The sequence below is a fragment of the Bufo bufo genome, chromosome 3, assembly GCF_905171765.1.
Source record: "Bufo bufo chromosome 3, aBufBuf1.1, whole genome shotgun sequence".
Lineage (NCBI taxonomy): Eukaryota > Metazoa > Chordata > Amphibia > Anura > Bufonidae > Bufo > Bufo bufo.
The window spans coordinates 690,140,071-690,155,177 of NC_053391.1; the positions used below are offsets into that span (position 1 = coordinate 690,140,071).

Consider the following 15,107-nt stretch of genomic DNA (forward strand, 5'->3'; position numbering starts at 1 on the left):
CTGTGTTATCTGCCTCCAGCTTTAAAAAAAGAGGTGTTACCTTTCACGGTAACCCTGCCCACTGATGATAATGAGATGACTGCTGACTCTTCCCCTAGTGTACACAAAACGAGCTGAAAAAAAGATAAGAGGTCCAGGGGTGACGCCATCATTGCCCCCCCGATCTCTTTGTGAACAGTGAGAATAAAAGCAAGGACAGTGCGTAGAATAGATTAATACTTTATTATAAATCTTATAGACAAACACAACATTTGTAAACAAGAAAAAAAATAATTCAGAAAATATTTTAATTAGATCTTTTTTTTTTTTTCAGACAGAAATATATATCAAAATAAATAGATGTGCTCTGTCAAGGTCAGCGAGGGGACGAGAGGCTGACAATCCAGCAACGCCGACGGGGCTCCACCATAGACCTCTCCTAAACTTGCCTGCAAGAACCTCCACCCTTCTTCATTAGGACGTTCACCTCCCTCCATGAATATAATACAGTAGATAATGTAGAAGATACATGTACATCTGAGCTCCAGAAACGCTCTCCTAGAGACAGGTATCCGGGAAGGACGTGTGGTGACAAAATAGACAGGAACGTCTCAGACCCTTCCGCGGATACTCAGTGGAGCTCACATTTCGGGCCGTCTCTGGAATAAATGAATGGCGCCTGATACATTAGCCAGATTCAACAACCGACTGCACCATTGCTAAGCGGCTACAATGTTGCTGCTTCTATGTATCATATAAAAGGGATTTATGGGCAGGAAAAGCTTCTCTTCAGTTCAAGCAATCCCAAAAATGTTTGGAATTTTTTTTTTTTTTTTTAATATCGACTATCTTTTGAAAAAGTATACATTTTATGGAAAAATATCGACCATCAATGAAATCATTAAGTGGCTCGACGGGACAGGATATCTGATAGTAAGGGTGTTAAAGGGGGTCTTCCCATCTTAGAAATCAATGTAATATCCAAAGGACAGGCCATAAGTGTCTGATAGATGAAGGAGCCAAACCTATTGCGGGTCTCCTGTGCAAGGCGGAGCACGAATCGAGAAGTGGCTGCAGATGTCTCCAAGATAACCTCTAGAAAAGGTCCATACCTAATTCTAGTCCAAAAAAAGCCAATAACTTTGCAACGCATGTGCTTTGCTCATCTTGTACAGATCTCACTTATCAATGCTGCCCCTGCTTGTTCAGTATCTGCACAGTGCATCCTCTGTCCTGTCGCATTGTGGTCAATGTGCTGCTCGTGTTAGGCCCTGAAAAGTAGTCTGATGTAGATAAAGATAAAACTCCCATCAAGGCCAACGAGCTCGCCATGCTGTCCACAGACACTGAACCATCAGGGGCTACAGGGAGATATGAGCTAAGAAGAAAACAACAGATACTTCTTTGCAGATTACACAAAATAACTCAAGATCAGCAGTAATAAGTGAGAGCCACTAAACTTTCTTGAAGATATTTCGCTAGTCTAGAATGATTTGTACAAATAATCTCCAGCATTTAATATTGGTGACTCATGCTCCAGTCAGTATAATCTGTATGTCATAAACAACATGAGGTCAATGTTAGAACAGCACTGTAGGTGGCAGACAATAGAGGTCACACCTCTCCTCCTCTATTCAAGCTGAAGCATGAGCCACCAGTATTTAATGAGAGACTCCTCGTACAAGTCATTCTGATTGAGAAATCCACTACCGAAGAAGTCCAGTTGCTCTGACTTATTACTGCCGATCTACCTGGGTGAATGAGAACCTTCACCGATTAACTCAAGATCAACACAAGATAAATAAAGCACAGTAATGAAATATGTGGATTAAAACTAATACTGAACCAACAGGAGCTGCAGGGTGATGTGAACTCAGAGCTAAGAAGAAACCAACAGAATACTCTGTGCAGTTGTACTGAAGTATTAAAGATGCATGTTCCTCCTGGAAGTGATTTGAGTTTGAAAATATTACAAGGACTCTAAGCTGCCGAACAAGCAGCAATGGAAGTCATCACATCTTTTTGGTTTTCAGTTGCTTGCATTTCCCAGGGTCTGGATATCCAATAATTTTCGGGTCTGCAATCCCATAACTTTCTGTGCAACATACAAGTTAAGAAGAAGAACACAAAATGTGGCAAAGCCTAAAACATTCCCAGTTCCAGCTCAGCAGGAAAATCAATAGAAGCAAAAGGTCCCTCTCCATGACCCACCAGAAGGGGGCAGACCTGGAGATGGGGCAATGGTTGGAGGAGGCAACAGTTTCCGGTAAGACTTTCCTCTTCCTCCCAGAGAAGCCGACTTGACCATATAGTCTTTCATCACAATGAGTGGGATGTCAGGACTGATACAAGATTCTTCAGGGCTGAGGCCTTCTTCTCCCAGGTCTGACCACCTTGACGATCAGGTTGGGTAATGTTTTTGGCATTAAAGTTTTTGTTTTTCCATCTCTTTATATTCAGGCTGCTCGGCTTTGATGGAGGGTCGGGTTCTCACTACAACGCCCCACTCTGTAACTCAGTGACCTCTGTCATATTCAGGTCAGGAGGCTGAGGCCTGAAGATGTTCCACTGACCTGGGAAGGAGAAAAAAGACAAGTTTAAAGGTCTTCAGAAGACAAACCTGATCGTGTCCTCAATCATCACTGTAAATCTAAGTCATTAAATACCTATGGGAATACTCAGGTAAAGGGGATTTCCGTTTACACAAAAAGAAATAGATAACACCAGCACTGAACCTTACTGCAGATGATGACGTTCTGAGTGCGTTTTGGCTCCTCCAGCATAACCGCGATCTGTGACCCGTACCCTGTGTTTACAACCAGGGCAATACTCATAGGGAGTGTCTATCTCTCCTTCCCCTCCCCCTCCAGCTGGAACATCAGATACTAATGAAGCTGTGCTGGATATGCATTGGGGAGGAGAAGTCTTACAGCACATGACTTTTGCTAAATAATTATTTACAGCTTTTCATCAGGATTTAAACCCCAGACCTTCTGTACGGCAGGCAGGAGAGTTACCATTACACTACAGACCTGCTGTGTTGGAATTTTCTGTGCTTACTTTCTTCACAGGCATGGTAATAAATCAATAGTATATTATTGAAATAAAGGGGGGGGGGGGGAAATCACACTATTTAGAGTACTTTCACACTTGCGTTGTTTGATTCCGGCAGGCAGTTCCGTTGCCTGAACTGCCTGTCTGATCAGGCAAACTGTATGCAAACGGATGTATTTTTTTCTGACTGATCAGGCATTTTTCAGACTGATCAGGATCCTGATCAGTCTGAAAAATGCCTGGTCAGAAAAATGCATTGCAATACGGGATCCGTTTTTTCCGGTGTCATCAGGCAAAACGGATCCGGTATTTTTTTTTCTTCTCATTTTTAAAGGTCTGCTCATGCGCAGACCGGAAGGACGGATCCGGCACTAATACATTCCCATGGAAAAAAATGCCGGATCCGGCATTCAGGCAAGTCTTCAGTTTTTTTCGCCGGAGATAAAACCGTAGCATGCTACGGTTTTCTCTTTTGCCTGATCAGTCAAAAAGACTGAACTGAAGACATCCTGATGCATCCTGAACGGATTACTCTCCATTCAGAATGCATAGGGATGAAACTGATCAGTTCTTTTCCGTTATAGAGCCCCTGTGACGGAACTCTATGGCGGAAAAGAAAAACGCTAATGTGAAAGTAGCCTTACCCTCACGATAAATAATGTCTTAAAGGGGTTGTCCAGATTCAGAGCTGAACCCGGACATAACCCTTTCTTCACCCATTCAGCCCGTATGAGTAGAGCATCGGAGCATTTCATGCTCTGATGCACCCCTCACCCTGCACTGCCTAGCAGTGATCACGGTGACGTCATTGGCACTAATGGGCTAAAGACCACCCATTAGTGCTGGTGACATCACCGGGCTGACTGCTAGGCGAACGTCTCCGCCTAGCATTCCCATACAAAGATTCACTGGATCTAAAGAAAAACGACTTGCCTTTTCGCAAAAGGGAGCATCGGAGCATAAAATACTCCGAAGCTCCACTCATTCATGCTGAATAAGGGAAGAAGAACAGGTTATATCCTGGTTCATCTCTGAGCCCGAGCAACCCCTTTAACTATATTGTTCGCGGCTTATTATGATTACAGGGATAACAAACACCGTTTTGTGATATGAAACAAAATCCATTCAAGTATTTGTAACCTAATTTTTTTACTAACAGTAACAATGCAGAAAACTGTAACTTTTACGATAAAAAAAATAAAAGATGTAAAGTAAAAATTCTATTTTTGTGCCATAAATTTTACTATAAAGATATGAACCCCAGACGTTCTTTACAGCAAACAGGTGCCTTACCCACTACTCTACAGAACAGCTCTGCTGTAAAGATGGGATTCTCTTATGCCTTATAGTATTACCGTTTTGTTTTACATTTACTTAGTCAGTCAGTCATAATATCGTGGTGTCCATGTGCACATTACAGATTATGAACCTTGATGCTGAGAGTTGCAAAACTGGAATACCCCTTTAAATGGCATCTGTCAGCAGGATCAACCCTATTATACCAGACATAGTGCCTGGCAAAGCTGACCTTCCTGATTAAAACCATACCTTTCAGCCCCAGGTCATCTTTTTCCGTTATCATGTCTGAGAGGTTGTCACGGCCCCGCCCCCTGTCGACAGTTGTGCCATTTCTCCGAGGCAGATATAATTATAATCATACATAAGCCCCACAAGGTATTTGTAACCATTCTGCTACTGGAATCCCACACGGCACGATCGTCTCGCCTCCACCCGCCAGCGTTGGCACAAAACCGCCTCATCTTTTTTATTTCTTGGCTGCTACATTTTTACAAGTTCTGTCGTGAAATTCTCACTCTGTGTAGTGAGGACTTCAGTAAGAAAACAGAGTCTGATTTATGGGATCCTGCAGAGACTACTCCACACTTAGTCCAGACTTCCTTACACTCCAGGAGGGACCAATAAAACCCTGAGAAGAGGACTGCGGCCACCGCGCCATAAATCACAGATCTGCAGCACGAGTGATGTCACCTCACAATCACAAACATCCCGCAGCCTGAGTGCAGGGGACCAAGGAAAACAACTGTCCCCTCAAACAGGTCCACTGCCAAAATACTGACACCACTGGCACCGTACTAACCTAAGAGAGGCAGAGTAATTATGTACTTCTAGTAATTATACTCCTGTACATAGGAGGCAGTATTATAGTACTTATATTCCTGTACATAGGAGGCAATATTATAGTAGTTATATTCTTGTACATAGGAGCAGTATTATAGTATTTATATTCTTGTACATAGGAGGCAGTATTATAGTAGTTATATTCTTGTACATAGGAGCAGTATTATAGTAGTTATATTCTTGTATATAGGAGCAGTATTATAGTAGTAATATTCTTGTACATAGGAGCAGTATTATAGTAGTAATATTCTTGTACATAGGAGCAGTATTATAGTAGTTATATTCTTGTACATAGGAGGCAGTATTATAGTAGTTATATTCTTGTACATAGGAGCAGTATTATAGTAGTTATATTCTTCTACATAGGAGCAGTATTATAGTAGTTATATTCTTGTACATAGGAGCAGTATTATAGTAGTTATATTCTTGTACATAGGAGCAGTATTATAGTAGTTATATTCTTGTACATAGGAGCAGTATTATAGTAGTTATATTCTTGTACATAGGAGCAGTATTATAGTAGTTATATTCTTCTACATAGGAGCAGTATTATAGTAGTTATATTCTTCTACATAGGAGCAGTATTATAGTAGTTATATTCTTCTACATAGGAGGCAGTATTATAGTAGTTATATTCTTGTACATAGGAGGCAGTATTATAGTAGTTATATTCTTGTACATAGGAGGCAGTATTATAGTAGTTATATTCTTGTACATAGGAGCAGTATTATAGTAGTTATATTCTTCTACATAGGAGCAGTATTATAGTAGTTATATTCTTGTACATAGCAGCAGTATTATAGTAGTTATATTCTTGTACATAGCAGCAGTATTATAGTAGTTATATTCGTGTACATAGGAGCAGTATTATAGTAGTTATATTCGTGTACATAGGAGGCAGTATTATAGTAGTTATATTCTTGTACATAGCAGCAGTATTATAGTAGTTATATTCTTGTACATAGGAGCAGTATTATAGTAGTTATATTCTTGTACATAGCAGCAGTATTATAGTAGTTATATTCGTGTACATAGGAGCAGTATTATAGTAGTTATATTCGTGTACATAGGAGCAGTATTATAGTAGTTATATTCTTGTACATAGCAGCAGTATTATAGTAGTTATATTCTTGTACATAGGAGCAGTATTATAGTAGTTATATTCCTGTACATAGGAGCAGTATTATAGTAGTTATATTCTTGTACATAGGAGGCAGTATTATAGTAGTTATATTCTTGTACATAGGAGGTATTATAGTAGTTATAGTTTTGTACATAGAAGGCAGTATTATAGTAGTTATATTCTTGTACATAGTAGACAGTATTATAGTAGTTATATTCTTGTACATAGGAGCAGTATTATAGTAGTTATATTCTTGTACATAGGAGCAGTATTATAGTAGTTATATTCTTGTACATAGGAGGCAGTATTATAGTAGTTATATTCTTGTACATAGCAGCAGTATTATAGTAGTTATATTCTTGTACATAGGAGGCAGTATTATAGTAGTTATATTCCTGTACATAGGAGCAGTATTATAGTAGTTATATTCCTGTACATAGGGAGCAGTATTATAGTAGTTATATTCTTGTACATAGGAGGCAGTATTATAGTAGTTATATTCTTGTACATAGGAGGTATTATAGTAGTTATAGTTTTGTACATAGAAGGCAGTATTATAGTAGTTATATTCTTGTACATAGTAGACAGTATTATAGTAGTTATATTCTTGTACATAGGAGCAGTATTATAGTAGTTATATTCTTGTACATAGGAGGCAGTATTATAGTAGTTATATTCTTGTACATAGGTGCAGTATTATAGTAGTTATATTCTTGTACATAGGAGGCAGTATTATAGTAGTTATATTCCTGTACATAGGAGCAGTATTATAGTAGTTATATTCCTGTACATAGGGAGCAGTATTATAGTAGTTATATTCGTGTACATAGGGGGCAGTATTATAGTAGTTATATTCTTGTACATAGGAGGCAGTATTATAGTAGTTATATTCTTGTACATAGGAGGCAGTATTATAGTAGTTATATTCTTGTACATAGGGGCAGTATTATAGTAGTTATATTCTTGTACACAGGAGGTAGTATTATAGTAGTTATATTCTTGTACATAGGAGCAGTATTATAGTAGTTATATTCTTGTACATAGGAGCAGTATTATAGTAGTTATATTCTTGTACATAGGGGGCAGTATTATAGTAGTTATATTCGTGTACATAGGGGGCAGTATTATAGTAGTTATATTCGTGTACATAGGGGGCAGTATTATAGTAGGTTAGGTTAATATAAATGTTATTTGAAGGTGCCGTTTATATGACACAATCTGTGTGCAAGTAATTCTAGACTAGATAACATTTCCCAATCTTTCTTGGTTATCTCGGGGTCTCTGACCTCCCCTAAAGCAGTGAACAGGTTAAATTATAGGGAACATTTTTACTCGATTCATAAGTGTTACTTACGTAAAGGAGTGAACATATATTTATTTCTAAAAGTGCAAATAAGGAGGGAAGGTGACGGAACAGTAATAGGAATCTTCTCTCCTGGGAGGTCTTGTCTCACCGCAGAGCCATAAACATTACGACAGAAGAGGCTCAAAGCAATGATGGCAAACATGGAGGATGCTTCACCCCCCCCCCCCCCCAGTAAAGGTCAGAGCCCAGGCCGACGTCGTCTACAAAGTCATCTTCCTTGAGTCATCTAAATTGGAAAAGTTCTACTCAGTCATTCATTTCTTACATCTGTCCTCGGAAAATTGGGTGGCATCCAATATGGTCGCCACTTTAACTGCCACATGGGGGTGGTCTTAAGGACATGTCTTGAATGATCTTACACCTGAAGAGTACTGGATACTGTATAGCAGTTGTTTCTGGAGCTGGATGACCACTGTTTCCTCATTGGACCCGGCCTGGCGGCAGCGGGTGACCTGCGTTTCAGTCATTGGTTTCCCAGTGCGGAGATTCACGTCTTTTCCTACCACACATATTGGTTTGTGGCCCCGGGTCTCGCCCATCTCCTACCCTGGTGCCATTTAACAAATACACACTCCTTTTGCTTTTTACACCGGTAAAACCTCATAAGAAGTGGGATTTTCTCGCCCACACAGATTAAAGCTACATTTTATCTAAAGGAGTGTAAAACCCTGGAAATTAGCATCCGACGACCTCTGGCTAATGATTCTTAAAGGGACAGTTCATTCCTATTAATGGAGCGTAAAGGCTGTGGACACTTTCAGGACAATTATTTTACGATTGTATTCTAGTCATTTGGGGCTAAAACTATTTTGTGCAGTCGGTCAGCAGTTTGTGTGATACAGGGGTTAAACTTCAGTCTTTCTGCAGAGTAAGCAGAAAGTGACAGGCTGCAAACGGACTGAAATTTACCCCTGTATCACAAAAACTGCTGAAACTTTTTAATAAAAAATGCAAAAATGATTTCTAGCCTAGATGGCATGCAATAATTAAAAACATTGAAGCTGTGCACAGCCTTTAATCACTTTAATCAGGGCGCTGACCTTCTTTCCCCTGCAGCCCCATCACCGTAGCAGGTTCCAATTACATTAAGCAATGTAGGAAAGCAGGACTTTGGGGGGCAGAGCTGTACCGGCTCCAAAGACCCCTAATCGGGAAGACTGTTCATCATGCGATCTCCACATCCCGGCCCCATATATATGACCAGTGCATCCCTGTACATTACCTTCACTCGTCCTGGTCACCAGCCGGAAATGTTCGGATTCTTGTTTAAAGTCTTGTTTCGCCACCTTTTTAATCTGGATTAAGTGGAAAATCCCTGAAAAAAAATAAATAGAAAAAAAATACAGAAAGTGAAATCAGAAAGAAAGTTTATTTACAGTCAGACGACACGCATACGACCATGTCAGTTTTGCGGAACCTAAACCGTGGATCGGAAGAGAAATATGGATGCGGACAGCACATGGGGAAATTACTGGGTCCGCATCCGATCCGCAAAACATGCAGATGAGATGTGGACCGATGTGCATGGAGCCTAAGGGTACTTTCACACTAGCGTTAAAGTTTTCCGGTATTGAGTTCCGTCCGAGGGGCTCAATACCGGAAAAAAAACGCTTCAGTTTTATCCTAATGCATTCTGAATGGAGAGCAATCCTTTCAGTATGCATCAGTTCAGTCCCTCTTACGATATTTGGCCGGAGAAAATACGGCAGCATGCTGTGGTATTTTCTCCGGCCAAAATTTCGGAACACTTTCTGGAATGCCGAATTCGGCATTATTTTTCATTGGCAAAACGGATCCGGTTTCCTGGTCTGCGCATGTGGATAGTGTCACTCTGTATTAGGCGTGACAAAGTCTATGTAGTAGCCGAAACATTGCCCTTTATTTTTATGGCACACTTTGTGAAGTCTGTCCAATAAAGAAGTCGCTGGAGATGCTGCCGTTACCTGTTTGTTTGTACTATTCTGCCGGTGCATCCTGTATTATACTCCAGAGCTGCACTCACTATTCTGCTGGTGCAGACACTGTGTACATACATTACATTACTTATCCTGTACTGATCCTGAGTTACATCCTGTATTACACTCCAGAGCTGCACTCACTGTTCTGCTGCACACTCTTGGCATTCTCTTGATGAGCTTCAAGAGGTAGTCCCCTGAAATGGTTTTCACTTCACAGCCGTGCCCTGTCAGGTTTAATAAGTGGGATTTCTTGCCTTATAAATGGGGTTGGGACCATCAGTGGCGTTGAGGAGAAGTCAGGTGGATACACAGCTGATAGTCCTACTGAATAGACTGTTAGAATTTGTATTATGGCAAGAAAAAAGCAGCTAAGTAAAGAAAAACAAGTGGCCATCATTACTTTAAGAAATGAAGGTCAGTCAGTCAGCCGAAAAATTGGGAAAACTTTGAAAGTAAGGGCTATTTGACCATGGAGAGTGATGGGGTGCTGCGCCAGATGACCTGGCCTCCACAGTCACCGGACCTGAACCCAATCGAGATGGTTTGGGGTGAGCTGGACCGCAGAGTGAAGGCAAAAGGGCCAACAAGTACTAAGCATCTCTGGGAACTCCTTCAAGACTGTTGGAAGACCATTTCAGGTGACTACCTCTTGAAGCTCATCAAGAGAATGCCAAGAGTGTGCAAAGCAGTAATCAAAGCAAAAGGTGGCTACTTTGAAGAACCTAGAATATGACATATTTTCAGTTGTTTCACACTTGTTTGTTATGTATATAATTCCACATGTGTTAATTCATAGTTTTGATGCCTTCATAGTCATGAAAATAAAGAAAACTCTTTGAATGAGGTGTGTCCAAACTTTTGGTCTGTACTGTACATTACTTATCCTGTACTGATCCTGAGTTACATCCTGTATTATACTCCAGAGCTGCACTCACTATTCTGCTGGTGCAGTCACTATGTACATACATTACTTATCCTGAGTTTTACAGCAAGACACGGAGGCTCCTATTGCCATCTCTTCCTTTACTGTCCACCAATAGCAGCAAAGAAATTTACATAATGAACAATGTAACCATAGTAACACAATGTCCCTCCCCAGACAGCCCTTATAACAGGCCGCTCCTCCTCTAGGTCTTCCTCTTTCTTTGCTGCTGCCACCAGATAAGTAGCACCTGTACACGGTCTCTACTAGGTGTATCTACTGTATTGGCTTTATTTAGTTTTTTTCCCAATTTTAGCCCCTGAGCTAATAGCTAACAGTTCAGGGGTTCTGTACTGTGCTCATTCCCTGCAGCTTAAATCAGTAGTACTGGCCTCGGCCTCCCTGCGCCTTCCCTATTGCGGCTTTTCTGTTCCCTTCTCCATTGCTGGCCATCGCCGCAGTCGCTCGCCCCTCCATTGCTGGGACCTTAACCCGCACACCCTTCGTGCCCGCCCCCCCCCCCCCCTTGGCCTACTTAATTACCTTCTTGTCCTACTTAATTACCTCCTCCGGTCGCACGCTCTCGGCCACCATCTTCCCCTACATCACGGTGCTTTGCCGGACGCCCGGTCTCTCGCTCCTGCTACTCTGCTCGTCCTTAGGGTGATTAACCCCTAGTTTTGCTCTCCTTTAGGCTATCTGCCTCCAGGTACAACAACCCTTCCGCGCCTGCTCACCGGGGGTCCCAATTGGGGTTTTGACCAGATTGCCAAATTACCTACAGTCATGTGAAAAAATTAGGACACCCTTTGAAAGCATGTGGTTTTTTGTAACATTTTTAATAAATGGTTATTTCATCTCCGTTTCAACAATACAGAGAGATTAAAGTAATCCAACTAAACAAAGAAAACTGAAGAAAAGTCTTTTCAAGATCTTCTGTAAATGTCATTCTACAAAAATGCCTATTCTAACTGAGGAAAAAGATAGGACACCCTCACATGTATTCCCTCTTAAATTGGCTCAGATCTCACACAGGTATATCACACCAGGTGCACATAATTAGTAGATCGTTACTCTGCATGTTGAATGAGGCTTGCCCTATTTAAACCTCAGACATTTAGTTTGGTGTGCTCCTGACTGTTGAAGTGAGAGTGAGCACCATGGTGAGAGCAAAAGAGCTGTCAGAGGACTTCAGAAAAAAGATTGTAGCAGCCTATGAGTCTGGGAAGGGATTTAAAAAGATCTCAAAAGATTTTGAAATCAGCCATTCCACTGTCCGGAAGATAGTCTACAAGTGGAGGGCTTTCAAAACAACTGCCAACATGCCCAGGACTGGTCGCCCCAGCAAGTTCACCCCAAGAGCAGACCGCAAGATGGTAAAAGAGGTATCCAAAAACCCTAAAGTGTCATCTCGAGAACTACAGCAGGCTCTGGCTACTGTTGATGTAGAAGTACATGCCTCTACAATCAGAAAGAGACTGTACAAGTTTAACTTGCATGGGAGGTGTGCAAGGAGGAAACCTTTGCTTTCCAAGAGAAACATCGAGGCCAGACTGACATTTGCCAGCGATAAAGTTGACAAAGACCAGGACTTCTGGAATAATGTTCTTTGGACAGATGAGTCCAAAATTGAATTATTTGGACACAACAGCAGAGGACATGTTTGGCGTAAACCAAACACAGCATTCCAAGAAAAGAACCTCATACCAACTGTGAAGCATGGAGGTGGAAGTGTCATGGTTTGGGGCTGCTTTGCTGCAGCAGGACCTGGTCAGCTCACCATCATAGAATCCACGATGAATTCTACTGTGTATCAGAAGGTGCTTGAAGAACATGTGAGACCATCAGTTAGAAAATTAAAGCTGAAGCGGAACTGGACCATGCAACATGACAATGACCCAAAACATACTAGTAAATCAACCAAAGATTGGCTGAAAAAGAAGAAATGGAGAGTCCTGGAATGGCCAAGTCAAAGTCCAGATTGAGATGCTGTGGGGTGACTTGAAAAGGGCTGTACGTGCAAGAAACCCCTCAAACATCTCACAGCTGAAAAAGTTCTGCATTGAGGAGTGGGGTAAAATTTCCTCAGACCGATGTCGAAGACTGGTAGATGGCTACAAGAACCGTCTCACTGCAGTTATTTCAGCCAAAGGAGGTAACACTCGCTATTAGGGGCAAGGGTGTCCTATCTTTTTCCTCAGTTAGAATAGGCATTTTTGTAGAATGACATTTACAGAAGATCTTGAAAAGACTTTTCTTCAGTTTTCTTTGTTTAGTCGGATTACTTTAATCTCTCTGTATTGTTGAAACGGAGATGAAATAACCATTTATTAAAAATGTTACAAAAAACCACATGCTTTCAAAGGGTGTCCTAATTTTTTCACATGACTGTATATTTTACCATTATGTCTGCAGCAGACCAGCCACCCTCTAATACTATTCCCCCTCCATCTCAGGGGATCCTAGGCCTACTGATATGAGTGCCCACGCCTTAGACCTCCAGCGCTCAGTGTCCAGCGCAATTATGGAGGCAATAGGGTCTATGTCCTCCATACTGTATCAGACCATCTCACAGGCCTTGTCTGCCCATGCCCCTGGTCTTACCCGTCAGGCACCCCTACTACCTAGTCCGCAGCCTACCAACTTAGAACCTCCTGCCGCGCAGGAGAATATGACTGGTGTGATTACAGCCACCCATGAAAGCGTGCTTAGATCACGCAAGAGAGCCTTGCCGCGCCAGGCAGAACGGGCGCGTATGTGGAAATGTGCTAGAGCACAACATCCTAGCAATTCTGAGTCAGACTTTGGGTTTGAAACTGAGGCTTTTGCGGAGGCTAGTTGTCACTCAGAGGAGGATGCTCCCGATCTTGTGCCAGACCCTGTTTGCCCCACTCCTTCCACCTCCTTGGCAAAGGAATCCTCCTCTGCCGCTTCTTCCCTGGTGGACCCCTCGGGCGCACCTATGTTTGACCCTGATGCCCTCCACCACCCGAGGTCGGCGGAGTGGCTGCCAGCTGCTCATGTGAGCAATTACCTCGAGCGCTGGGTTCGCCGCCCCCTCAGCAAGGAGGCTCGTAGCAAGCTCAGGGCTGAATGCCCCAGACCCTTGGTCCCCAACAAAGTTTGTGAGACCCCAGTAGTTGACCCTAAAATGATGCAGTTTCTGTCAAAAACGGGCTGGAACCCCCGTAAGGGGTTAGATTCTGCCTTACGGAGCTGCCAAGACAAGCTCCTTGATATTTTTGGCCCCCTGACCAAACTATTTGAGATGGCCGAGGTGGCCAGAGTTAAGGGCTCTCCGATTGATTCGGAGGAGCTTACCGGCTGGGTCCAGAGAGCGATTTGTATCGCGGGAAATACCAATTCGTCCCTGGCCATTGAACAGCGTAAAGCCATTCTTTTCAAGATTGACCCTAAATTGGCAAACCTGGCCCTTACCGAGGCAGGTAAGGATGAGCAAGGTTTCTTATTTGGTGATTCGTTCATCAAAGACCTCAGTAGTTTTGTGGGGGCATTTACGGCCTTAGACAAGGCCCAGTCCTCTATGCGTAGGGTTTTTCAGGGACGGGTCTCCACCAGGGCCGGCAGTAGCAGGGGCCGCCTGTCCGGCCGATCCAGCTTTCAAGCCCGCAGTGCGGGCAGTGGCTCCTTCACCCAGAGACCTCCCTTCCAGGAGCAGAGGAACCCTTCGCCCTTCTTCCCGGCCAGAGGTGGCCAATGGCGCTCAAGGTCCTTCAGAGGGAACCCTAATTTCCGTAAATCCTTCGGTAAGTCCGTCCCCGGTGGGGACTTCTTTGGTCCATTGTGTAGGGGGCAGACTCCGTCACTTTTTCCACGCCTGGTCAAACATAACGTCAGACCCCTGGGTACTGACCACTGTCAGAGGGTTCCACATAGAACTCACGGACTCTGAGTCTCGCCCCTCCTCCCCCTCCGCTGACGCTGTCGCAACCAGACGTAGCGCTTGTAGACATCGAGCTCGTATCCCTCCTTCACAAAAGGGCAATAGAAAGGGCTCCCCCTGTCCCCGGGGGTGTCCTCAGCAACATTTTTCTTGTGCAAAAGAAGGGCGGTCAAATGCGCACGGTTATAAATCTCTGCGCTTTGAATGCAGTGGTGCGCTATCGCCACTTCAAAATGGAGGGGATTCACCTCCTCCGAGACTTGCTGATCCCTGGGGACTGGATGGTGAAGTTGGATCTCAAAGACGCTTACCTTACGGTTCAAATTGCCATGCCGTCCAGGGATCTTCTCCGTTTCCGGTGGAGAGGGGAAATATGGCGATTCACCTGTCTCCCGTTCGGCCTGTCCTCGGCGCCTTGGTGTTTCACCAAACTGTTGCGTCCGATCATGTCCTGGCTGCGGAGTCGTGGAGTCCGTCTTGTTGTATATCTGGACGACATCCTCATCATGCACCAATCTCGGTTGGTCCTGTTGGAACGTCTTCGCTGGACTTTGGATCTCCTGGCGGGACTTGGGTTTCTCCTGAACTTGGAGAAATCTTGCCTCACCACGTCACAACGGATGGAGTTCCTGGGTTTTACGGTGGACTCGATCTCGGAATCC

General features: G+C 43.1%; 1 protein-coding gene across 1 annotated transcript in view; it reads right to left on the minus strand.

Moving 5' to 3' along the window:
• Positions 1–320: 320 nt before the first annotated feature.
• CHRDL2 (chordin like 2) overlaps positions 321–15,107 on the minus strand; it is a 56,689-nt gene continuing 41,902 nt past the window's right edge. Inside the window, exons 10-11 of the mRNA XM_040426546.1 lie at positions 8,884–8,976; positions 321–2,552 (exon numbers count right to left, since the gene is read on the minus strand). Of these exons, the coding sequence (XP_040282480.1) occupies positions 2,473–2,552; positions 8,884–8,976 (173 nt within the window). The 3' untranslated portion in view covers positions 321–2,472. The remainder of the gene's footprint in view (positions 2,553–8,883; positions 8,977–15,107) is intronic.